The 24514-nt window shown below is 37.0% G+C and overlaps 1 protein-coding gene across 4 annotated transcripts in view; it reads right to left on the reverse strand.

Moving 5' to 3' along the window:
• Window positions 1-24514, reverse strand: part of LOC110052238 (uncharacterized) — a 36380-nt gene that overhangs the window by 4326 nt on the left and 7540 nt on the right. For 3 of the 4 annotated variants that reach the window (XM_089293895.1, XM_089293898.1, XM_089293897.1), the window contains 19 exons: window positions 22355-22442; window positions 21875-21943; window positions 20750-20803; window positions 13411-13449; window positions 13212-13296; window positions 11998-12065; window positions 10611-10676; window positions 9672-9730; window positions 7256-7306; window positions 7006-7087; window positions 6718-6794; window positions 6248-6318; window positions 5559-5620; window positions 5255-5352; window positions 4934-4997; window positions 2732-2972; window positions 1756-1950; window positions 692-1210; window positions 321-458 (listed from right to left, as the gene is read on the reverse strand). In XM_089293895.1, coding sequence (XP_089150021.1) covers window positions 321-458; window positions 692-1210; window positions 1756-1950; window positions 2732-2972; window positions 4934-4997; window positions 5255-5352; window positions 5559-5620; window positions 6248-6318; window positions 6718-6794; window positions 7006-7087; window positions 7256-7306; window positions 9672-9730; window positions 10611-10676; window positions 11998-12065; window positions 13212-13296; window positions 13411-13449; window positions 20750-20803; window positions 21875-21943; window positions 22355-22442 — 2126 coding nt within the window. The remainder of the gene's footprint in view (window positions 1-320; window positions 459-691; window positions 1211-1755; window positions 1951-2731; window positions 2973-4933; window positions 4998-5254; window positions 5353-5558; window positions 5621-6247; window positions 6319-6717; window positions 6795-7005; window positions 7088-7255; window positions 7307-9671; window positions 9731-10610; window positions 10677-11997; window positions 12066-13211; window positions 13297-13410; window positions 13450-20749; window positions 20804-21874; window positions 21944-22354; window positions 22443-24514) is intronic. The other variant, XM_089293896.1, reaches the window with a different exon arrangement.

Below are 24514 nucleotides of genomic sequence, written 5' to 3' on the forward strand. Positions count from 1 at the left end.
GATAACAACGAAGATATTGACAACATAACCATGCATGCTGTTAACTTCCATATCAGACCCAGCTGACCATGCTAGAGCCGGGTAGAGTCTATAAAATAAGGAGTTGTGTCCATGGTATCACACAGGTCAAACTTGCCTTTTTTCTCTCTACATTGTAGCATTCATTAGCGGCTGTACGAAACACGTTACAGTGATTATTTTGTGCTACCCTGGCATGTTAGTAGATGTTACATGGCTGTAGTTCTTAGTAAAAAGTCATGAATGCTTTTATACCATGCATAGTCATATGTAAACCTGCGAGAACAGAGATAAGTTAATACCTGTTTTTTTGAGTGAAGCGCGATTTTTGCCATCACCTCCATCCAAGCTGGGTAGTGAAGCACCTCTGCGGTGAGGTCTGACATTGCCTGCTGCAGCAGATCTGGACACCTTAGGATGACTTCCATTGGACAGAGATTCTACACAGAAAACAACAACTGTTCAACACACACTCAAATAACACGCCATCCAACGAACAGGCTCCACACAAGACAACACAAACCTTGTAAGTGACACAACAAATTTCGAAAATTCCTAACAAGTGCTAAACGGAATAAAGCCTGAATGTGTGGTGGGCATGCACTGGCAGGAGAAAAACAAATAGTTTCAAAACAAAAACAGTCATTCAACACTAAACAGAATATAAAATCACCTTCTAAGGCTTTTGCACTGTCAAGAGAAGCAGCGGCAGCCTTGTGAGCTTCTGCACGAGTTAAGCAACTCTGCAATCTCTCCAGCATACTGCTGGTTTTCTCAAAGCGAGCTCTCTTTTTCATCCTATCTTTGTGTTTGTCGGACTCATCTCCTCGCTTTGGCCATTCCACCAGTGTAACATAACGCCTTGATACTCCAGGAGCATTCCAGCGCGACCCTCGCGGACCTCTATTGTCAAATTTAAGCAGATTGAGAAGGGCCCTTTCCTCTGCATCTATAAGAGGGCTTTGATTGGTAGGAAGGCAGTTGGAACAGCTTGCCTGAGTTGACAATACTTCTGGCTTTGGTTCTTCCTCTTCTCGTTGCTCAGTCACGCAGTTAATATCAAAGAATTCAAGTTCAACATCATCCACATCCCAGGCCTCTTGCTCCTCCTGTTGGGCAGTAGCATGGTCGTCCTGGGGACTCTCTGAACAAGGAACAAGATGTTGCAAAGCTTCCTCCTCTAGAGTTTCATCTAAACGAATAAATCATCACTTGTAATGCCGGTATTGTCACAGGACTCGCTTTCTTAAGAGAGCCTCTAACAAATGTAGCATTAGCTAGTTGTCAATAAACCACCAAACTGTAAACAACCAACAAACAACCAGTATAACCTAAGCCCTTACTTCCCAAGTAGCTGATAAAGTTCGTTATTGATTCCAAGAATGTATGTAGGACAGCATTAAATTTAGAACTTAGATGCAGTAAAAAATATGGGAATGGCGGCGTTGCTGTCTGGAGATCGTCAGAAAACAGACCTGCAATAATTCGGAGTGAACTGCGAATTTTTCACTGCACGAATGAACTGGTCTTAACAAGAAATCACAAGAAGAGTATAACATACAAGTAATAGTTACTCTACGGAGCTTCTCAAAATGCCAAACGAGATTAAAACAAATTTGACGTCTTCAAGCGTCCAAGTGTTTAGCACTGCCGTGCTAATTGGGGACACTGAAAATCAAAATGCAAATGAGGATGAAGATGAGAACTGCATCGTCACAGCACCACTCCTCTGTGTACCTCTTAAGGACTGCTCCTCCATTCCTTCTGGTTCAGATGTCTCCTCTTCAGCTTCAGCCCTTCCTTCCACTTCATTATCCTCCTCAACACTGTCAGCAGCACTTTCCTCCTCGTCTTCCTCTGCATTATCATCTTCTTCATTCAAGTCTCCATCCACCAATTCTTCGCCTTCCTCTGATGCCGGAAGTATCGGCCCTAAAACAAGATCGCAATTAGCAATGGCGTTTGATTGTCTGAACAGACCATGATCTCTAACCAACCCAGTTAGCACGTCCAGTATGCCAGTATGAAGGCCATCATGGCATCTTTAGCATGTCCATAAGTAAAGAAATTGATTATGGATAACGCCTCACAGTAGGATTAATTCTGGAGATGGAGAAGGTCCCCTCACAAATTCTTCTGACTTTTATTCATTATTCCCATCCACTGACTACAGTTAAAGTTTCACCTTGCAACTTGTTGAAAGACTCTTCTCCCTTTGTGAGTATAGTGCGTTTTGTAAAATAATAATAATAATAATAATAATAATAATTATTATTATTATTATTATTATTATTATTATTATTATTATCACCCAACTAGTGGACTAATGCAAATCCTGCATTTTAATTGGCACGCTACAAGAGGACTATTAGTAATAGTAATAGTCCTCGAGTAGCGAAATCGACGCGATTGAGTGACGCTTTTTTCTTTCGTTTTATTCCCAAATAAATATTTCTTCAACTTGCATTTGCTAACTTTATTATTCCCTTTTCTGTCCAATTAATTGGGTGATACTAAAACAATTAGACCCTTCGCCCTCAAGGGCCACGGGTCAATAGCTCATGAGGGCTACGGGTCTAACTGTTAATTATTATTATGATTATTTAATTAAAAAAGGATCTCAGCATCGAACCTCCGACATCATCAATACCAAACGTGACATTGCACACTCTTCAGCCTCTAGCGAATCCTGGATGAACTATCCTTACTATACCTGAGGCTGTTTCTACATCCAGTGCTGTGTGCACTGTAACACGTGGTCTGTTGGACTGCACCTGGCGTACCATCACCTGGCCCACATCACTATGTTGCTTAGTTACCAAATGATCATCATCATCGTCTATGTTGTCTAATGACTGCTCCAGAAGAGACACGTGACTCATGTCTGACACACTACCAGCTGCCGTCGCTGTAGGAGTTGGTGCATGGTTTCTGGATAACTCGATGGCCAGTCGCTGTGTTTTAAACAAGTTGTTTGATTAGTAGTTACACAGTGGTAAGACAAGTAAAACAAACTACAGACTGAGAAATTACACTGGAACCGATATTCCAAATATCTTGTTGCTAGCTCTATACGTCGACTATAAGCATGGTCGTCAACATGTATGGAGTACAAAGAGTTGAATCCATCTTGAGTTTCTTAGACCTTAGTACTTCACTATGCTTGATTTTACCAGCTGGATTTAAACACGGAGCGGTCGCACAACATAGAAGTCGGGGAGAAATAACGTTTTTCTCGTTAAAACAACAGAGTCATTTACGTATAATAATATAAGGTGAATAAGAAAAATACCGTGAAAATAAAACTTATATTAACACTTTAGAAGATGCCTTTGGAAGGACAACAACGATGAATTATCTTTGTCACTTCACGGAACATTCAAATTTCGCCGCTAACTAAAATAACATTTAGCTGTTGCCTGCGATACATGAGCTATCTGTTTGCATTTATCTAAGCATGCCGAGAACGAAAGCAAATCTCATAAGAGGTGATTTTGGTTAGCCTATGAACACAGAAAAATTATTCAGATTTATAAACGTTATGATAGTGCAAACAAAATGCAAACTGCACAGCGCTGAGTTATTCCTCAAATTGTTCTATATTCAGAGCAAAGAAATTGGAAACAAAAAGTACTACGAAGAAGCAAAGAAAACTTGAAAATGGCAAAGTGAGATTTCGCCTGAATATTGACGTTAGAAAGGAGAAGGAAGACTCATGGCTGAATGCAATAAAAACAAAAATTGCGTTCGTAAAAGGCCGACTGAATTTTAGGAGCAAGAGTACAACAGCAGCCAATGTTCACCTTATGGAATCTCTTTTAGATACCTGGCCGAAGAATAACCATATTACCGTAGATAAAATATGTTACCTTCGCAGTCTGCTTGTACCTGGTTTTTTTTTTACGAGTTTTAGTTTCCAAACTTATTTCTCAACCGCGTTAATCCTCGAAGGAGCAAAGACACTCTGGCATCAAAAGAACAAGACACGGCATTTTTTGAGTGAACAGCTCGAATTCATACGATAGGCTTTCGCAAGTGGAGGAACAAAATTATGAAGTTGAAATTAAAAAGTCAATTTTCTTTGTAAACTCTTCTCTTGAAGCTATCGTTGATCTAGTGTAAAAGGCATTGCTTACTTGTAAAATAAAACAGAAAACTACACCCGTCGCTATCCAGAATTTTGTGGCAACACGCTAAAATTAGACCTAAGTGAATGAGCCAATCAAATAGGAGCATTGGTCGTCCGTTGGGATTTGTGATTGGCAGGCTGAACACCTCAGCCTTGTTGTATAGGATCGCTCCGTGTTTAAAATAATTGAAATTTTAAATTAATTGCATTTCAAATTGTTGTCACTTAATTCAAAATTAGCCTGCTCGAAGGCTGCCATTGGGTTTGAGTTAAGGATGATTAAATGTAATGTAAACTGGGGAAGCCTAACGAAGAAACAGAAGTCATGGATCTTTATCGTAAGTCAGTGGACATACCACTGTCAGCTATCTGGTTCCCTTGCACCTCCTTGAAATTACTCTCATGGTGCATCGTATCAAATTCGTGATGTCTTGTTGAAAATAAGCTTGGTTTACACTGAGTAAGAATAGATTCACCTGGGCCTCTTTAAATTGGCAACTCTTTTTACACAATTACTGAACTCATTGAATCACCTTCCTTTTCTCTAAACATAAACTCTTGCTTAAAGCACACCACGCTAAAACTGGATTATTGACACGGTTTGAAAATGCCCAGGCACATGCTTTGAACAATATCCATATTAAAATGATGATCTGAGCAGAGACTGGGCTGTATGGTATCAGTTTTACTGAATTTTTACGGAAAATGTTAATGGCATTCAAATTTATGAGTGCTATAAGAGTACTCTCTTAGTGAATTGTCAGCTGATAAATACAATATAAGTACCTCTTTTAAGTCGTTAATCTGTTGTATGTACTGGGTCTGACCAGTTTCAAGTTGATTGATATACCTATATTAAAAAAAAAACACAGATACAATCAATTATATATTCAAGAACCCACTTCAAGTGAATCATTTAATTCACAGGGTGTGGATGAGGTTTAATGCATGGTTCAACTCAACCACCATGCAGATCCTCCATTCAGGCAAGGAGTTGGCTGTAAAGTTGGATCATAATGTGCAATTCTTGCGAATTTTTTGTTTGTTTTTCATTACTACATTTTTAATACAAGTACCATGACTGTATGAACAGGTCAAACTGCTTACCACTGCTGGTCTCTGCACTTTTGGTAGAAGGTTGGAGGTCTGACTTGAAATCTCAGAATCAAAGTATCGTTTGCTGTATTCAAATAACCTTCACTTCCCTACACAACAAAAATAACACTGCATCATTTATCCACAAAATAATGATTACCTGTACAAATACCATTGTTTTCACAAACAAAAACGAATAGACATGCCAACTGCTAAACTTGCAAACATATATGACAAGCCTTTTTTATCCCCAGTGATTTTCTTTTTATAATTTAAGAAAAGCTGGAAAGAAAGAACTTTTCACACTGCTACTTACCAAAAGATCCAAACGGAAAAATCTGTTATAACCCCAACATTCACCAACTTCAAAGTCAGATGCTGCAAAAAAGCATAAATAATTTTTTAAATTTCTAAATTCCACAATTTTGCATAAGGGTCTATAAGCAAGGCTTGTTGAAAGCACGTCAATATGAAAAAATGATCGTTCCTTTTCATTTTCCCTTATTTTTGTATTGAAGTGCTTTCCACAATTTCGTTTTAATTTTGTTTGACATGTATACAGTGCATTGTACAGTGAGCAAACCTTGCTTACAAGTGCTAGTCGCAGATAGAATAACCTAAAATGTTGAGGAAGTACCAGTAAAAAGTACTTTTAATAGGCTTTATTTTTTACTAAAAACATATAATTCTATCTCAATGTATGTATGTGATAGCTTGTAGATCGGAAACAGAGGTAGAGGTTCTGCTTTAAGCACTGACTAGGGTCACTAACCTATTCGCATCAGGATGTATACGAGTACAAGATTAATCAGGAAATCAAATAAAAGACTGTGTGTAACTTGTGATGGATTAGCATCTTGTCAAGACTTCTTACGGCTTACAAGTCTTAGTGTGATAAGTAATGTATTGTTGTTACATAGAAGCAACCTGATGTTGAACACTCTTGAAAAGGGGTTACTACAAATGGGCAGAACAGCGCTTTGATTCACTGCAGCTGCAACTCACCAAATTCCCTTACAATATTTTTGCTTGAGTCAGGAGAAGCATGGTGTATCATTTCCACTCTGTATTCATACCTTCAAGAAAGGAAATATTATCAATGCAATTGCCATACACTGTTAACAAATTATGAACAATAAAGAATGTAATTGTCAGACATCCTTGCATCAGGAGTGCAGTCAAAAGCCCAGAAAGCCCAGCAAAGGCTGGCCTGGCTGGCCTTGCCAGGAAAGCGTGGCCTGGAAAAGCATGGCAAGCGTAGTCAAGGCCGTGCTTTGTGGTAACCCAAACCACAAAAGCATGACTTCCCTTGCCAAGCAACAAACAATGCCAGGGTTTCTTGGACTTTCTGGGCGAGTAAAAAATCCACAAATTTCTGGCATTCCTTGCCATATCAATGCAACTGCCATACTGATACACTGTTAACAATTTATGAATAAAGAATGTAATTGTCAGACAAGAGTTAGAGTTATTACTTGGATGTTTCTGGTAGTCCTGCTGAGAGTTCAAGGAACACAGACAGGTAGTTACCTCTCACTACACCATTACCATCCTAAAAACAACAAGAACAATTTATTCTTAATAAACATAGCTGCGTGACTGGACCTTTTGGTTTCCGAGTCATGAGATGTACTTCTGACAGCTATGGATACTACTGAATCAAATACTAACTGTTTTGGATTTGCCTCCTACTTTACAACAAACATGTAAACATTATAAGAAACAGGCATAAATTTTAATCATATGTGAGTTCTAACACTTACTGGATACACCTTCAGTCTCCAGCTTAGTCCACTAATACTTAAAGGCTCACTGTAGACAGGATCTGCTTTCCTGCGTAACAAACTGTGTGTGTACACATAAAGTTTACGTAAATAAAAATATGGGTCTAGCAAAATCCCACTCAAATATGATGGAGGCCACTAGCACATGACAATCTACATTTAAAACAAACATTGTTTTTTTTATTAGTTCATAAAATTGTGATGTTCAATTTAAAAAATGGAAATTTACCTGAAATTTGTTATACAGAATGTGCTAGTGTCGTATCCTGGTACAATTTCACTGAAAGTCAAGAGCAACTGTGTGTAAAAAATACTGAGAGTGACTTTAAGAAAACTATACTACTTATTGATAAGCAAGTACAATCTGATCAGGGTACTGAGCCAGTGTCAATAATATAAATTTACACAACAAATAAAGAAAACTGGTTAGTATTAAAAAAAAAGTGATGTCAGTGGACTCCTATCCATTTCCATCTTTCCTGGATAAGAACTACAGAGTTGCAGGCCGAAGAACGAAAATCCTGTTGATCATGATAGGATGACCAAAACAAACTACAGTCGAACCTCCCTTAAGCAACCACCCAAAATGCCAAGCCTAAGGTTGGTCGCTTATTGGGTCAAAATGTTGCCTCATTAGCATATGATAACTGCAGAGACTTACCCAATGTTTTACATGTTTTATTGATGTCAAAAGTCAATTTCTAGAAAATAAAAATATACTGTACTTGCCATTGAGAAATTTCGTCTCTTGTTGCTGCCAATAGGCAGCCTTCATATTCTTGAAGCAATTGAGAACTGTGGTTCCATCGACCCATTGTTCCATTATTTGCATTAAGAAACAGGCTATCAGGAATCTTTTTATATAACCCTCTCTAGCCAGTCAGCAGCTGTGTTATAACAGATGAAACACATGTGCTCGTTCAGCAGGAGAGTCGAGGTTTACCCTGTTTACAGGTGAGTTGTGGCATTTTTAGTTTCTCTGATCGCTTTTGCCAATCTGTTATGGTTACTTCTATTCGAGGAAGCATTCATTAAGGCCATCAAGCTTTCAGTGAGCATTCTAGAGGCATTCTAGAGGCATTCATGCATTTATGTCACTTGCAGCTTTGGTTTTCAATCGATCGGATTCGGTCGATTCCTGGACACAAGCAAATATCGATGACCTAAGGATCAGTTCGTGAAGCTGTTACTGGGCTTGAAAGACATCGTAGTAACATACAATAAGTGTGCCAAGGTAGTAACTAAAATAATTGTTAGACCACATGTATTGTCCATTTCCATCATGACAAGCTTAAGGTCATTCCTCACATTTGCATTGCACATCCTTACTGCGCATAATTTATGGCGTCATTAGCGCGCGGTTGTGCACGCGCATATTGAAAACATGACGGATTTGCCTTGATATTGAGCTCTGTCAGTTGAAAAATGGCTATAGCTTACCAACGAGCATGGGCACCCCAATATTTTTTCCAGTCATTGTAATCAACTAATCATAACCTTTGCGTGAGAAAAGACTGATCTAATTTCTATTGCTGAAAATTGAATAAATAAGAAAAATAGCAGATACACTGTGGTCTTTTCTATTTTGCAGTTGGTAACCACCTCAAGAAATTTGGTTCAAATTTTTAATCAAGGATTTAGCTTTCTGTCTGAATCAAACTTAAACGTTTATTTGCATCCGACACAATGTATTGAGTGTAGTTTAATGCGTGTTCTTATGAGTCCGGGCTTACAAAGATGTTACAATTACTGGGAACGCATTCTTATGATAAGCATTAAATACTGCCAAAATGGGGCATTTTTAATGCCTCACTGCTGCTTAATGAGCATGGGCACCCCCCTTTTTTATTTCAAAATTGAAGTTATCATTTGACAAATATTCAGTGGACAAAGTTTGAACAAAAATCTATTGTCACTTTTATTTCAGAGGAATTACCTTAATAAACAGTTCACCTATACATGATAAGACCCATTGTTCGTTACACGTTGCATTTTTATAAACCGAGATGTTTGTTGTCCACTCTTACAAGCATAAACCCAAGGAACCAACAGATAAACCAAAAACTGACATAGGTAGTCATTAGTTATCGTATCTCTTTTATACATTCAAAGTACATGTAACCATGTTGTTTTGGAAATAAAATTAGTTATATTTTCGTTGAAGTTCCCATTGTCATATTTACATACAAACAGGCTACTAATGGCAGCACTCAATTCACAAAGCGAACTCCTAGTACTAGTTGGGAATGCAACAATGTTACAACACCTTATCATCCAATTTCTGCCCTATTATTTGTCAAGTGGTTGCTTACGGGAGGTTAAAAACAAAAGAAAATTTCAAACTTTTTGCTCTAAAGGTGGTTGCGGTCGCTTATAAGAAGTTCCAAATAAAATTATAGTGATTTGACAAGGAAACTTTTGGTATTTTGGAAAACTGGTCGCTGAGGAGAGGTGGTTGCTTTCGAGGTGGTTGCAATCGGAGGTTCGACTGTAGAAAGATGAGATCAGTATGGATGACAATACTAATATTGTTATTAAGCAAGGCCAACACAACTGTTAATAGCCAAAAGGATTGGGTTGTTTGCAGGGGTATGGAAGAAGCAATTGAAAATAATGCCATTAATTAAGATTCCAAAAATACTTACCTTGAAAAATCAGCTGGTATTGGTGGGCTAACAAAAGATGCCATTGGCTTACGATGGACCTAACAAGAAAATCAAATTGCATTTCAAACATTGCACATTATTAATAGTAAACGACACGGCTGTCATTGCTGAAAATTTAAAAGCAACTATAACCTTTGATAAAAGTATGGTAAGACATAACTTTGTATCAATTACAGCAAGCGATTGCCGCATTCTAAATTCTTCGCATGGCTTGCAAGTTAAGCAGTCTAACACAAAAATAATTATTAGAGCAGTTCTGTATAACAGTAAGACAGTGTCTCTTGTGTGACAGAGTTCAGGTGTTTACAGCTATTGAAGGTAACCCACTGATTGAGCTGCCATAATTACATGACTAAAATATTGCATATATATTCGTATCACTTCAAGTTGTTAACTCTATTTTACAAATAAAATTGCCATTAACAATATTTTAGAAACAGATGAAACATTCCGGCTCAAAAGTCGTTCAACTGACTATGGGGTGTTTTAAACAAGCCAATAGAATTCTTTGTTTTCACTCACTCATCATGACAACTTTGCGGTCAATCACAAATAAAACATGTTTTAGTGCCCAAGTTGTTGTCAATATGTTGCAAAAGAATTTGTTTGTGCTTTTAGCTGTGCATATATCGAGTTATATGGATAGATCTGGGAAGTTTGAAGGAGAGCACTCAAGAAGCTAGAGTTTGTGCAGCTGCACCTCAAGCAAATCTTACCCTTCTCTCTCATGCTCAGCAAACTTCCCCCATTCATCCATAACTCGATACATGTACACTACATATGAACCAATTCTTTAGCTTCTCGTGAGATGTGTAGAAAGAATTCAGTCCATTTTTCTTGTTGATCACAAGATCCACAATAGCTAAGGAAGTTAAGCCAATGTAAGTTGAGTGAATCCAAGGCTTGTGTTCACCATACCTGATTAAACATCTGCAAAAGTTCACCACTTTTGGCAATAAGTTCACTTCTGGAGCATGAATGGAGCTTAAGAAAAAAAAACATACATTCAGTTTCCAGCTGCTGAAATAATGACATCCATGATTTCACACAAATCAAAAACTGATTAAACCTTTTGTGGAGTTTTACAAATGGCTAATTAAAATACGTCAACTGTAGTCAACATATTGATAGTACCACAAGCAACCAGACCCCTCTTAAAATGAAAGAAATTAATTACTTTTGAAAGGTGAACTGATCAACATGACACACAGGGCAGACATGCTATCCACTGAGCTACGAGAACTCATGGAGAGCAAGGTCATTTAATTGAGTTCATATTTACCAAGCTTAAAATTCACCATCTGTATTCACTAATCAAATTACTTATCATGCAATGCACAGGGCTGACAACCACGTGAATTACATTTCACAACTTTATGTAACTATAGTTACAATCAACTCCCTCTTAAAAAAAAATTCAGTCTATAAAGTTCATTTTTGTTTCAATCTTACATTCTTCAATTCTATTTCTCAGATGAAGACTACAATTACTCAAAGTGAGAGAGATGAATGAAATTTTGATTGGAAGATTCATATCTGGCCTCATACGAACAACAGGCTGTAACTGTCAATGGTCATTCACCCATGGTATTTTCTCCTCTCTTTCTACCCAACCCAGTTCTCATGATATCAAAACTTAGACATGTTGTAAAATATACTTCCCACAATGCACATAATCTATGGTCAGTCTATAATAAAAGCCATTACATGAAAAATTCAACCAATACAATGTACGTGTATGGTGTGCAATAATATGCTGTATTCTATAGGAAAGTTCATTACTTGACTCATGAATTCCACGTTAAATTTCACACAAAAAAAAACAATATTGTATGAATTGCAAAGCGATGAGTGTGATATCAGTTTTTCAAATGAAATTTAACATGGAATTCACGAGTCAGGTTATGATATTAAATTGAATCGCACAGCCTTCTTTTTAATTGAAAGAAAACCTTGTTTTATTTACATCTGTGTGAATGTTGCAAAATCCAATGTGTGCTCAAGAAAAGCCATATCTCTACAGAAAGTTGTACTTCAGGTCAAAGGAGGGAGAAAATTGACTTCCATTTCCAAAAGACAAACGTGTTTGTTTTTGGCTTCATGTACGGCAACAATGGTTTTGAAAACATTAAAAGGTCATTGTTTCTAACTGTTTTTGAGTTGTTGTTTTGTTGTCACTCAAGTTCAATTTCGTGCAAAGCCTTGCTTTCAAGAGTCACAATTCCACGCTGAATACCTAGCCTAGGTAACCAATCAGGTGTGAGAATTCTCTGAGCTATGCAATTCTAACCAGAATTTAACAAACCTGATGCTCCACTTCCTGTAACAAAGATTCCAACAATTCTGTTTCCTGAGTCAGTGAGTTTTTTTGTCCTGTTTGTAAAAAAAGAGTTAAACAAATTAAACATGTTGTCACTTAGAGAACTATGTTGATAAGATTTATGTGTAAAATATAAGCTAAGCAAACTGGAAAGGCAGCAATTCCATGCCATAATTTAGTTTTCTTGATGTTTCATAAATAAACATCAGCAAGACCAACATCACAATCAATCTCTTTTCTGTATTGGGTACTGTGAATAGACACTCGCCAGTGTTCATTGATTATAAAGTATGTTGAATCTCGGCTAACCACTCCACCGGTCTGCAACAACAAGCTATTTTGTTCTGGCCAGCTTTTACTCTTCATTGAAAAATGCTGCAACAGTCACTTTGTGACATTATGGCAAAGCCAGCAAAAGGTCCTCACTCCCCACCCCCAAAAAAGAAACCTCCCAACAATAGCCACGGAAGGAAAAACTGTTAGAAACAAGACTGCTTTAATCCAAGGTTATTTCATACATTTTTTTAATTAAGCTATCAGCCTAGATTTTGCTTCTTTGCCATTGCACAAAAACAGTCTCTGAACTGCTTGTGTCCCCAGTGGTACTTAAATTGAGAAAGACTCACTTTGCTTTAATTATTGCCATAATTTTGCTTTAATTTACAAACCATCACCCTGGTTTGTTATACAGTGGAATCCCAATTTTTCGAACCTCCAAGGGAAACGAAAATTGGTTCGAAAAATCCGGGAGTTCGAGAAATCGGGGGTAAAATTACAGGGTTCAACTGGAGAGGGGAAACAACTTTTAGTTCGAGATAAAGGGAGGTTAACAAAATTGAGTATTTGAGAAATCAGGATTCCACTGTATGTTTCTTTGAATTCTCTATTAACTGCATGTGCATGCACTACAAAATTAACAAAATGTTTAATTTTCAAATTATGAAATTTTCATCTTTCTACAACAGCTGGTTTATGACAGCTCGTTGAACAGTCCCCAGGGTGGCTATTGTAGGGAACTTTGACTTTGCTATTGCTCTACTTCTGCAAGGTTTTCTTGATATTAGCTTACAGCTGTCAGTGTTTTTTCATAGCTTCAATAATCTTCAGGAACAAGATCACCACCGTGACTTGATTAAACACATACCTCGTAGATATGCAGGTAACACTTTCCACTCATTTACTGGTAATATATAACTCACCCATAAGAGTTAGTAGTTTACTCTTCAGCAGAGTATCTAATCGAGCTATCATCAACTCAACTGCATTCCGAATTTCACGAACACGCTGCACAAATAAGGAAGGAAATAATAATAATTATTACTGACAGTAATGTTGACAAATGATTAAAGTTAAAAACAAACACAATTAATACTGCAAATGTTTATTTTCATTAGATACCTCTTCTTTAGCTTCACGTAAACTTTCAACATTGCGTTCCTGGATGGAGAGGGATAATTTCAATCCATTAGAAAGCAAGTTCACTGGTATAACACAATGAATAATAATAATAATAATAATAATAATAATAATAATAATAATAATAATAATAATAATAATAGTAATAATAACAATAATAATAATAATAACATTGACATGACTGACGGGGAAGATGCGTTCGACGAAGCCGACGGCCATTGTTGTGGGGCTTTTGCCAAACTAGATGAAGTCAGTGGAAAGCTCGACAAAGTGCTGACAAGACTCGGCGAGTTAGAGGCTATGCAAGGTAGAGTGGCAGAATTGGAAAAAGAAAATGAAAGTTTACAAGAAAGCCTGAACACCGCTCAAGCCAACATCGACGACCTAAATTCATCTTCAACCGCCACGTGTGCAACACTAGAAACCCACGCAAAGAATCTGGAAGACCTCAGTGCTAAAATAAAACATCTTGAGTGCCGCAACATCAAGTTAGAAGCATACACAAGGCGTGAAAATCTAAAAGTGTTTAATGTTCCAGAAGGAAGAGGTGAGTCTACTTCTGCTGAAGATCAATTGAGAATAGTGATGCGCGATAAACTTAACATCCCAGAGGAAGATATCGAACAGATCCGTTTCGAACGTGTTCACCGCATCCCTTCTAAGAAGAATACCAATCAAGGACAGAACTCTAAACCAAGGCCTATTATAGCTAAATTTAGCTTCTTTCAAGACAAGGAGTATGTTTGGTCTTTTGTTAAAAACTTGAAAAACACCAACATTTCAATCGCGAATGATTTCCCCCGGGAAATTGATGAAATACAGAGAACGTTATATCCCATCTTGAAAAAGGCCAAACAGAGAAAGCAAACAGCCTATTTCAAAGTTGATAAGCTAATTATAAACGGGCAAATCTACAGAGGTGAAGAAACAACCAAACTCCCACACTACGGTCTCATCATGGATACAGGAAACAGCGGAAACCAAAGCCAAAGTGGTCGCAGCACAACAGCACATCAATAGTTAAGTTTAGTTTAAGGTTTATGTGTGTAATAAGTGCTAAATTATTTAACCCTGCTTGTTTAACCAAAAATGTGATTGCTCTGGAAACTTCTTACTTTATATGTTACTGTATGTTTTTCTGTAGATTAATAATTTGTTTTAGGGTGATATTATCGGTTTATGTGCACTATATTTTCTTGCACTCTGCTATACCATCGATATCAATTTAGTATTATGACTTCTTCTATAATACCACTTCCCCAATTCAGTTCTAATGACCGATCACTCTCTTAATCTACTTTCTCTCAATGCGAAGGGGCTAAGCAATTTCAGAAAAAGGCGAACAATTTTCACGTTCTGTCGAAAACGAAACTCTCATATAATATTCCTCCAAGAAACTCATTCGACATTGTCAACACAGTTAAAATGGAAAAACGAATGGGGTGCAGAACTTATTTGCTCCCATGGCAGCTCAAACTCTCGAGGTGTTGCAATCTTAATCAAAAAAGGTCTTGATTGTGTTATTCACTCTCAAATTGTAGATACATCGGGGAGGTACATCATTGTTAAAGCCGCTATCAAAGATAAAATGTATGTTCTTGTAAACATTTATGCACCAAACAAAGACATTAAATTCCTCAAAAATGTGTTAACTAAGCTGCAAACCGAAAATTTAGATTCAGAAGAAAATATTGTGATTGGAGGTGATTTCAATTGTCCTCTGAATCCTACACTGGACAAAAAAGGTGGCATAATGATGCCTAGGAAATCTGTGATAAATTGCATCAACCATGTCCAAAGTCAACTAGATCTTGTAGATATATGGAGAGTTAAAAACCCGCAAACTAAAAGTTTTACCTGGAGTCAACAATCTCCGCCAATATTCTGTCGCCTTGATTATTGGTTGATTTCTAACATTTTACATGACTGGGTCAAAGCCACAAATATAATCCCCGCCATCAGAACTGACCATTCTGCCATCTATTTAGAATTTGGGAACGTGGACAAAGAGGCTAAAGGTCCTGGGTTCTGGAAGATGAACACCTCCATATTGGAAGATGATGAGTACATTGATGACCTTACAAAAATGGTACCAATTTGGATCGTGGAAGGCCGAAAAGAACTTTCCGACCACCGTAATATTTGGGACTGGATAAAATATAACATAAGAGCTCATGCTATAACATACTCCAAAAAGAAGGCAAAGGAGAGAAACAAAAGAGGATCAAAACTTGAAAAAGAATATACTGAAGCGAAACAGGTTTTCGAAATGGACCCCAATGATTCGAATGGTAACAATTTAAATGCGGCTAAGGATAAGCTCGAATCATTTTATGATGAAAAAGTCAACGGAATAATAATCCGTGCCCGAGCACGTTGGCATGAACACGGCGAGAAAAGTACCAAATATTTCCTAAACTTAGAAAAAAGAAATCATGTAAAAAAGCATATACGGAAACTAGCCATCAGCGGCGTCGTAAAGACAGATCCTTTTGGCATTCTTCAAGAACAAAAACGATTTTATCGAGAGCTATACAAAAGTTCAAATAGTGATGCGGAAAACCGTCAAAACATTGTAATGTTTCTAGAGAATTTGAATATACCTCAATTAACCGAAGAACAAATGTTAACCTGCAAAGGCAAAATTTCAGCTGAGGAATGTTACAATATCCTCAAAAGTTTTTCAAACCAACAAAACTCCCGGGAATGACAGAATTCCTATAGAATTCTACAAATTGTTCTGGCCTTTAATAAGCGATCCTTTTCTTAAATGCGTGAACGAAAGCTTTGAAAAAGGTGAAATGTCTTGTTCTCAAAAACAAGCGGTAATTACTCTAATAGAAAAAAAAGGAAAAGATCGTTCTTATATTGAGAACTGGCGTCCAATCTCTCTCGTAAACGTTGACACAAAAGTTATGTCTAAGGTGATCGCCACAAGAATTAAAAATGTTCTTCCAAACATTATACACCATAACCAAACTGGATACGTGAAAGACCGATATATCCGTGAAACAATTAGATCAGTTTTTGATATTATGGATTTCACTGCAAAAGAAAGTATTCCGGGACTAATGATATTTATTGATTTTGAAAAGGCATTTGATAGCGTAGAATGGGATTTTCTTCTCTATTGTTTGAAATCCTTCAATTTTGGCCCTAATTTCATCCATTGGGTTAAAACGTTTTACAGAAACATACAAAGCTGTGTGATAAACAACGGACTTTCATCTGAATACTTTAAGCTTGAACGTGGGGTACGACAGGGGGACCCGCTCTCTCCTTACCTCTTTGTAGTTACTATAGAAACATTAGCAATTGCGATTCGACAAAATAAAGATATAAAAGGTATCTCTATTGGGAGTGAGGAGACAAAAATTCTTCAATACGCAGATGATACGACAGCAATACTTGCCGACACAAGCTCTGCTACTGCTCTTTTTAGGCTATTAGATGATTTCAAGATTGTCTCTAGCTTACAGATTAATTGTTTCAAAACGGAAGCTATGTGGATAGGTTCTTCAAGGAACTGCAAAGCACAGCCTTTTGGGATTAAATGGCCTAACGAACCGATAAAGGCTCTAGGAATTTATTACATGTATGATCAAAAATTGCTTATTGAAAAGAATTTCATAGAAAGATTAGACAGTATTAAAAACCTGACTAGAATTTGGTCCTCAAGAGGTCTTTCTATTTATGGCAAAATTACACTTATCAAATCTCTATTAATCCCGAAATTTGTTTATGTGTCATCTTTAATACCTACCCCACAAGAATTTGTAAGTCAGTTAAACCAGTTATTATTTCAATTCTTATGGAATGGTCCTGATAAAGTCATACGTAGATCGGCGATAAATGAACACTCCAACGGAGGATTAAAGATGATTGATTTTGATAGCATGATAATATCGCTTCGATTGGCATGGCTAAAACGAATAGTTAGCTCAAATGATGGCACCTGGAAAAGGTATCTGACATATCACCTAGAACGCTTTGGCGGTCTTTTCTTGTTTCATTGCAACTATGATGTTAGCATCCTTCCACTGAATATTTCTCTATTCTATCTAGAATTACTGCAGTGGTGGTCAGAATTTAGAGATATGTTCTGTGCAGAAAAAAACTGGCGCTATATTCTTTGGAATAACAAACAAATACTCATTAATAATAAAACAGTTTATTATAAAAGCTATTTTGAAGCTGGTGTAGTTCATATCAGCGATCTATCCTTTGATTTAAATAACAAAGATTCCTTTTCCCTAGTTTCTAACAGGATTTCGAAAACTAATTTTTTAGTTTGGGCTGGTCTTCGACACTCCATTCCTTCCATTTTAAAAAATAGTACTCATAAATCAACAACAGGTGAACTTTCTCTAAAAATTGACAAAAATATATTTGATGTGACAAAGAAGAAATCTGAAGACTATTATACTTTACTTGTAAGCAGAAAGGCTCTTTTTCCAACTATTGTAAACAAGCTGCAAAATGAATTTCATTTTACACTCGAGGAAGTTAAACAAATTTTTACGACCCGCATAGTGTTGCCCTTGAAGCATATGTTAAGGCATTTCAATACAAAATTCTTAACTCCATTCTTTACACTAATGCTAAACTTTACAAAATTGGCTTTAAAATGAACGACTCGTGCTCATCTGAACCAGAAACGCTATATCACTTCCTGTATCTCTGTCCTTACTTGATAGATTTCTGGCGTGACTTCGAAGTATTCTGGCACCAACTTTTAAAGGAAAACATTTGACTTTCGTTGCAAGATGTTTTAGTTGGAATGATACCACAAAACTTCCCTTCTGCTAAGCTGCTAAACTATCTAATTATAATTGGGAAATTGTATTTATGGGATTGTAGAAGTCAAATTCTTCCAAATATATATGGATTTAAAAAGAAAATTGCTGTAAAATATGAAACGGAAAAATATATAAGTCTGCATAGTAAAAAAACAAAGGATTTCTTTGAAGCTAAATGGATACTGTCGCCTCTTGTAAAAGTTTAATTATTTAAAGGTGTTAATATGCATTCACTTTCTGCATGTTGACCTATGTAACACTAATTAGTATGTTATTTACATTATATTTTGTAAATATTTGGTTATAGTTTGTTGGAATTTTTTTTTGGTTACCGTCTATTGTTAGTGATATTGGTGTTTTTAGTGTTGTAATAACATTAGTTGTAGTAGTATTATTAGTACTAATTAGTTGTATTATATTATTAGTATTAGTAATATTAGTTGTTATTTAAATTTAAAAAAAAAACCATTGATAATAATATTGCCCAAAGTTTGATACAATGTTCAAATGCCCATAACAACATTAGTAATGGTATAAATAAATAAATAAACAAATATATACATACATACAACCATAAAATAATTACACAAAGAAGATATAAAATAAATAAAATTAAATAATTAAATAATTTGTATAGACCCAATATTAGACCTTTTCTTCTGATATTTGGTGAAAAGTATTCCTACATGTATATGACTGGTATTAAAGCTATGGATCGTTTTTGTTTTTGGATTAAATTATTTATAGCGGAGAAATTTGCAATTATGTGAACGAGCCCATACATTCTCTGTAATTGCATTCCCAAATAATTAATTAAATTTAAAAAAACATCATCTCTACAGCACTGACTTTAAAACTGTCTTAGGTGAGTAATTAACAATTTTGTAGTGTCTCTATGCATAGTTGTTTAATATAGTTAAATCAATATTAACATAATGATAGTTAACGACTAGGAGCTAGTCTGGTCAGTAGAGTTTTTGTAGGTGGTTGTTAGTGTCTTGGCCGTCTGTTAGCGTTTGTTTAGCGTTTGGTGCGTTCTGTAGCGTTTGATATAGTTCAATGGAATTTTACATAGTTTATGACCAGGAGCTAGTCTGGTCAGTAGCTTTTTTTGTAGGCATTTGTCAGTCTCTTGGCCGTCTGTTAGCATTTGTTAAGTGTTTGGTGCGTTCTGTAGCGTTTGCAGAAATCATGTGGTTGTGGGAGCCCTGGGGCTGACATTGTCCACAAGTATTCTTGGTTAGTACGTGCGTTGTTGTCCCATGTGCTTGTAGTGTGTTCGTTGCTCTGTTAGCATGGTGTTGTGGGTTGAATCATAGTGGTTTAGCGGTTCTCGGCGTTCCCTCCCTATCCCCCCTCTTTTCAGCATTTTTTTTTCCTTTCCACTGAGCCATCTGGCTTGAGTGTGATGGGTGCCTGTAGGGGGCCTGGTGTGGGGGGCTTGTGGCTTGGTTGTGAGTTGGGCAGGCCAGTCGGGTGTTCTAGCACCTTGGGGATATGACTGCGGTTGCAGCCCCGGGGCTTCATAGGCACCTTTCCTCCACTAGCGACTTGCGTCTTAAAGTCTAAATAATTGCATCATGTTTTCGTGTCACACTCTGATAGCTCAGTTGTTACTATGCAGGAGTGCAGTATTGGTTAACTGTCCTGGGGTCGCTGGTTCAAATCCAGAACAAAGTGTTTTTTTGCCTTTCTATTTTTTTCTGTTATTTTTGCTGAGGATGAAGAGCCATTGGGTCTATCGTTTTTCAAAACTCAAAACTCTAACATAGTTTTCTTGCAACTCCTTAGTGTGAACTCTACCCTGGGCTTGTCACCTTGTCGTGGTGGTAGAGCTTGCGTGTCTCAGTGACCCCAAGAGCTATGCCGGTGGGGACTTAGTCCCTGGTGGGTTCAACCGTGCCGGATTGGTCGAGGGATAGAGACCTGACAAAGGACAGCCCCTGGTCCTCCAGTTTGGGGGTTGGGCATTAGGCTAATCACCTAACCTCGTAAAAAAATGAATGATTACAGAAACCTTACACATTAGAGGCAATCTACCGAATCTTGGGGGCCGAGTGGCACACAACATGACGCTCCAGAGCGAAAGCCGCATGGAAACTCTGGAGCCGAGGACGCTAATAGTGCACCCAAAAACACAGTTGAGGATAGCAAACTGGAACGTGAGAACCTTGTATGCACAAGGGAAGACAGCCCAAGCGGTGAAAGCAATGTGAGAGGCTAAGTTGAGGCCCTATGTGCCAACTTGGCGCCAGGGGACAGGTGAAGGTGAAGCCTTAGTGCGAGGTCGCCATACATGAAATAATCGTTTCAAAATTAATATCTGACAAAAGAACGCACCCTTTGTCTGTTCAAGGCATTTTTAAGGGTGACTGATCATTAATTCTAGATGAAACCTGTAGAACGTTCTCTTCTTTCCTGTGGTTTAATTTGTTTTCTTTATGATTCTTTAATTTTGCTCATGTCAAAGTGCAACCGCAGGAGATAATGGGTCAGTCAGTCTTAAGTAAAGATCAACATACCACTTCTTGAACAAGACTGATGAGTTCCATAAGTCTGCGCCTTAATGCTGCAACCTAACAATTGAGAAAAGATTATAAAATGCCTCAAGTAATCAAGCTTCAAGGTAGCTTCTGATGGTTTTTTACTGCACACACCCTGATAATAAAAGCTTTAGTAATCTCTGCACATTCAAGGGAAAACATCACGATTTTCCAATATTTTATGACATCAACAGTTTTTACAAAGAGGGAAAAGACATAAATAATTTTGAAAAAGAAACCAACAGAGAAACTACCACTACAACCCATACTCATTTCGTGTTTAGCTTTAATTTTCATCTGGCTGGATTAGATGTACTGTTCAATTCAAGACAATTGCATTTAAGGACAGTCCCTACTAAATACAAACATCTTTGAGCCAAATTAGGAACTTATGGAAAAAGTAGATCTTAGCAAGGGTTATTGGAATCCTCCAAGAAAACAAGAGGTAGTCATACATTTTTCTGAGATAATTAGCCTCGAATCTCAACAAAATGATGGCGTCAACATTTTTCTAAAAATTTAACATTGTCAGTGCGTGCTAAGGGAGTTCTGTTTCCTCCTTTTTCAACTTCAGCATTCCCTCTGCTAACAAAGTTATTAACAGTGTTGGCAATGGATTGTTTCTGTAGTCTTGGCTCTTTTCCTATTAATTTTGTGATGGCCCCTTCCCTTCTAACCAGCTTTCAATAATTTTCTGCTGGACAGAACTTGGGACTGCTTTCCCTTGCAATGTGAACGGATTCATTTGTAATTATATTTACTACTGACTACACTGAATGGCGCAAACTTCACTAGGAAGTTTGGTGTGAAATTCTCAACTTCCTTTGAAAGTTCAACATCTGATTGGCAACTATGTAATGGAATTGCCAAGTTCAAAGCGACCTTGGAGAATTTCAAACGAACTTCGGAAACTGTTTGTCAAAAGTTTTTGAAATGCTCTGTAACACATTGTGTATTTCTCAAAAATATCCATACCTCCCCCACAAAAAGGGATTTTTTTGAAGACACCCCCACCCCTCTGGAAATTGCAATCCCCTCTGAGGGGAGTATGGATATTTTCTGGAACTGTACATTATTTTACTTGACATTTTGCAACTACAGTACCTCATCTGTGATAGAGGACACATGTTGGTCATACACTTCATCCAAAGGCTTGAAAGTGTGGCCAGAGTGCTAAAAAGACATGTATAACAGATAGTTATTGTATTATTCAGAAAAAAGTTACAGCCAAGGCATCATGGACATGGCTTGGATTGAACCGAGACAGCTTGACAATCATGGAGTTGTGTGCCCTAACCATTGGGCCACCAAGCCTGGCCTCTTCCAGGAGCTCTTTGGCGAATCCTAGAAAACGTAACGCTCATCTAGTCCAGAAACATCATAAGACTGGGAAAAAATGAAACCCTTAATGCATAGTAATTGATTAAAAGTCACAACACCCGTGGGTTAAAATGTCATGCATTTAACCGAAAAAAAAAAACCAGCCTGTAGTAATATAGCAAACTGTAGTTACACATATATGTTCCATATTATGTAAAAAGAGTAGTGTCAGTACAGTAGCAGGATGTAGTTATGTAAACTTACTGTTCCACCCCACAGGGCACACTGATGGCAGATACATTGCTTGCAAGTGCTGCAGAAAACACTGAGTTTCTCGTGATGGATGTCACATCTGAAATACAGTTTCATAATCATTCAGTTAATAAGATGTATTAAAATTTTAATTCATTCAGAATCACAGACATACAATGTTGTCTCTGGGTATACCATACAAACTAATAAGTACACTCATTTGACATGTAGCATCAGACAAAACTATTATTTATTTGGCTATTGTTATTTTTTTCACCTAAAAGGCCAATTTACTAACAAAGGGAAATAGGAAATTAATCATGTCACCGATGCTCTGCATTCTAACAATTACCCCCAAAATGTCATCTCCAACATTCTAAAGAGGAAATCTTCTACTCGGTGCACAAATTCCATCCCAGCACCTGAGGAACTTGTTTGTATGTTTTTCAAATGGGCCACACACCCCGTTTCCTCTAGTTATGCAGTCCTCCCCTACATTAATGGAATTTCTCAGCCTCTAAATAGACTTCTTCAAAAACATGATATTCGAGTTGTCAGCAAGCCAGTCAAGACATTACAACAGGAGTTTCCTTCTCCTAAATCTTGACCTCCGATTGAACTTCAACCAAATGTGGTTTATAAAATATCTTGTGCCGATTGCCCATGGAGTTAAGTAGGCGAGACTGGCAGATGCTTTGAAAAGAGAAAAAAAGAACACATGAGGAATGTGATGTCTTATGCAAGAGGTTCCAACATCGCTAAACACGCTTGGTCTTCAAATCACTCTATTGACTTTAAAAATTCCCAAGTGATTGACAAGGGTTCTTCACGTATTCACAAGATGTTAGAATCATGGCACACCGCTTCGATAGATCATGCAGATAACAATTCTAGACCGCTCCCCAATCAGTACTCTATTTTTTTAAAAAAGAACAATTAGTTTATTAACACTTATAATTTTCCATTTTAATATATTCTTTTTATAGTTCCACCTAGTTTTGTATATATTTGTAGTTGTTATCTTTTCCATTTTTTATCCATCGAAGGCTGTAGTCTGGCAGTCGAAAGCTCTGAAAGTTTTAACTTTATATAGCCAGTGAACGTTTTTTATAAATTTTTAATATGTTTTGTCCTGGCTACGGTTCTTCTATTTTTAAACGGAAATAGGCAGTGTTGGCTTGCAAATGATCCTGCTATCTCTGTCAACTCTTAAACTTTCTTTTAAAGATGATACTTCTCAAAATGTACCTTGAGTTTTCTGAAGACCTAGTACCTTGGAGTCGGTTACTAATTAACATGTGAAAATAAGTTAGTAAAGTATTGGCTACCAAATGACAGCTGACAAAAAACTAAGTGGCGTGACACGCACCAAGAAACATTCTGAATTTAAGTTACGCGTACGTTTATTGCGCATACAAATTTAAGTTGCGTGGACGTTTTATCAGGAGTTTTAGACAGTTTCCAGTGAGCAGTTGTTGTGCCTTTTAGAGAATTTTGTGCCATTTAGAGTTTACTGTTTTACCGATTTTGAAGTGTTTTGGTCGAGTACCGTTTCTGTTTACCGCTCAAGAACAAATTTGTAAAAACACAATGAACAATTTTCTTCCACAACTAGGATAAGAATTTAGAACACAATCTGATTGTTAACTAGTGAGAATGTTGAAACACTTAATCTGGAGTGGAGTTCTAAATATTCTATTGTCAGTAAAAATTTTAAAGGTAAGACCAATAATGCTGAATGATTCTCTGATGAATGAAAATCAGCAAATTAAAATCAGAGTAGAATCAGAGTTCACTGTTTCTCAGCAATCATATCATGTTACAGAATTAGATAAGCCATAGCACAGTGACTATAGTAGATCAACCACAGAACTACCAAGTTGTTAAACTTTCACTTAGTGGCTGCTACTTTGAAGTAAAGACTACTTGTAGCCTAATAAAAGATAGATACACAGTTTCAAGCACTGATCAATCAATGACAGTGTCTCGTGTAAATTGGTATTTTGTAGTTTGATGTGTTGATACATTTTGCAACCCACATATTGGGCTTATTGAATAATTTCCATTTTCCTACATTTGTATATATAATATGAGTATTATAGTACGGTCTTTGAGTCATATGTAAAGTCAAGCCTTCTTTATAACAAGCTGACTTAGTTTGCTTTGTAAGTG

This window comes from Orbicella faveolata, unplaced genomic scaffold (assembly GCF_042242905.1).
Source record: "Orbicella faveolata isolate gen_17 unplaced genomic scaffold, um_ofav_v1 contig_25, whole genome shotgun sequence".
NCBI classification, from domain to species: domain Eukaryota; kingdom Metazoa; phylum Cnidaria; class Anthozoa; order Scleractinia; family Merulinidae; genus Orbicella; species Orbicella faveolata.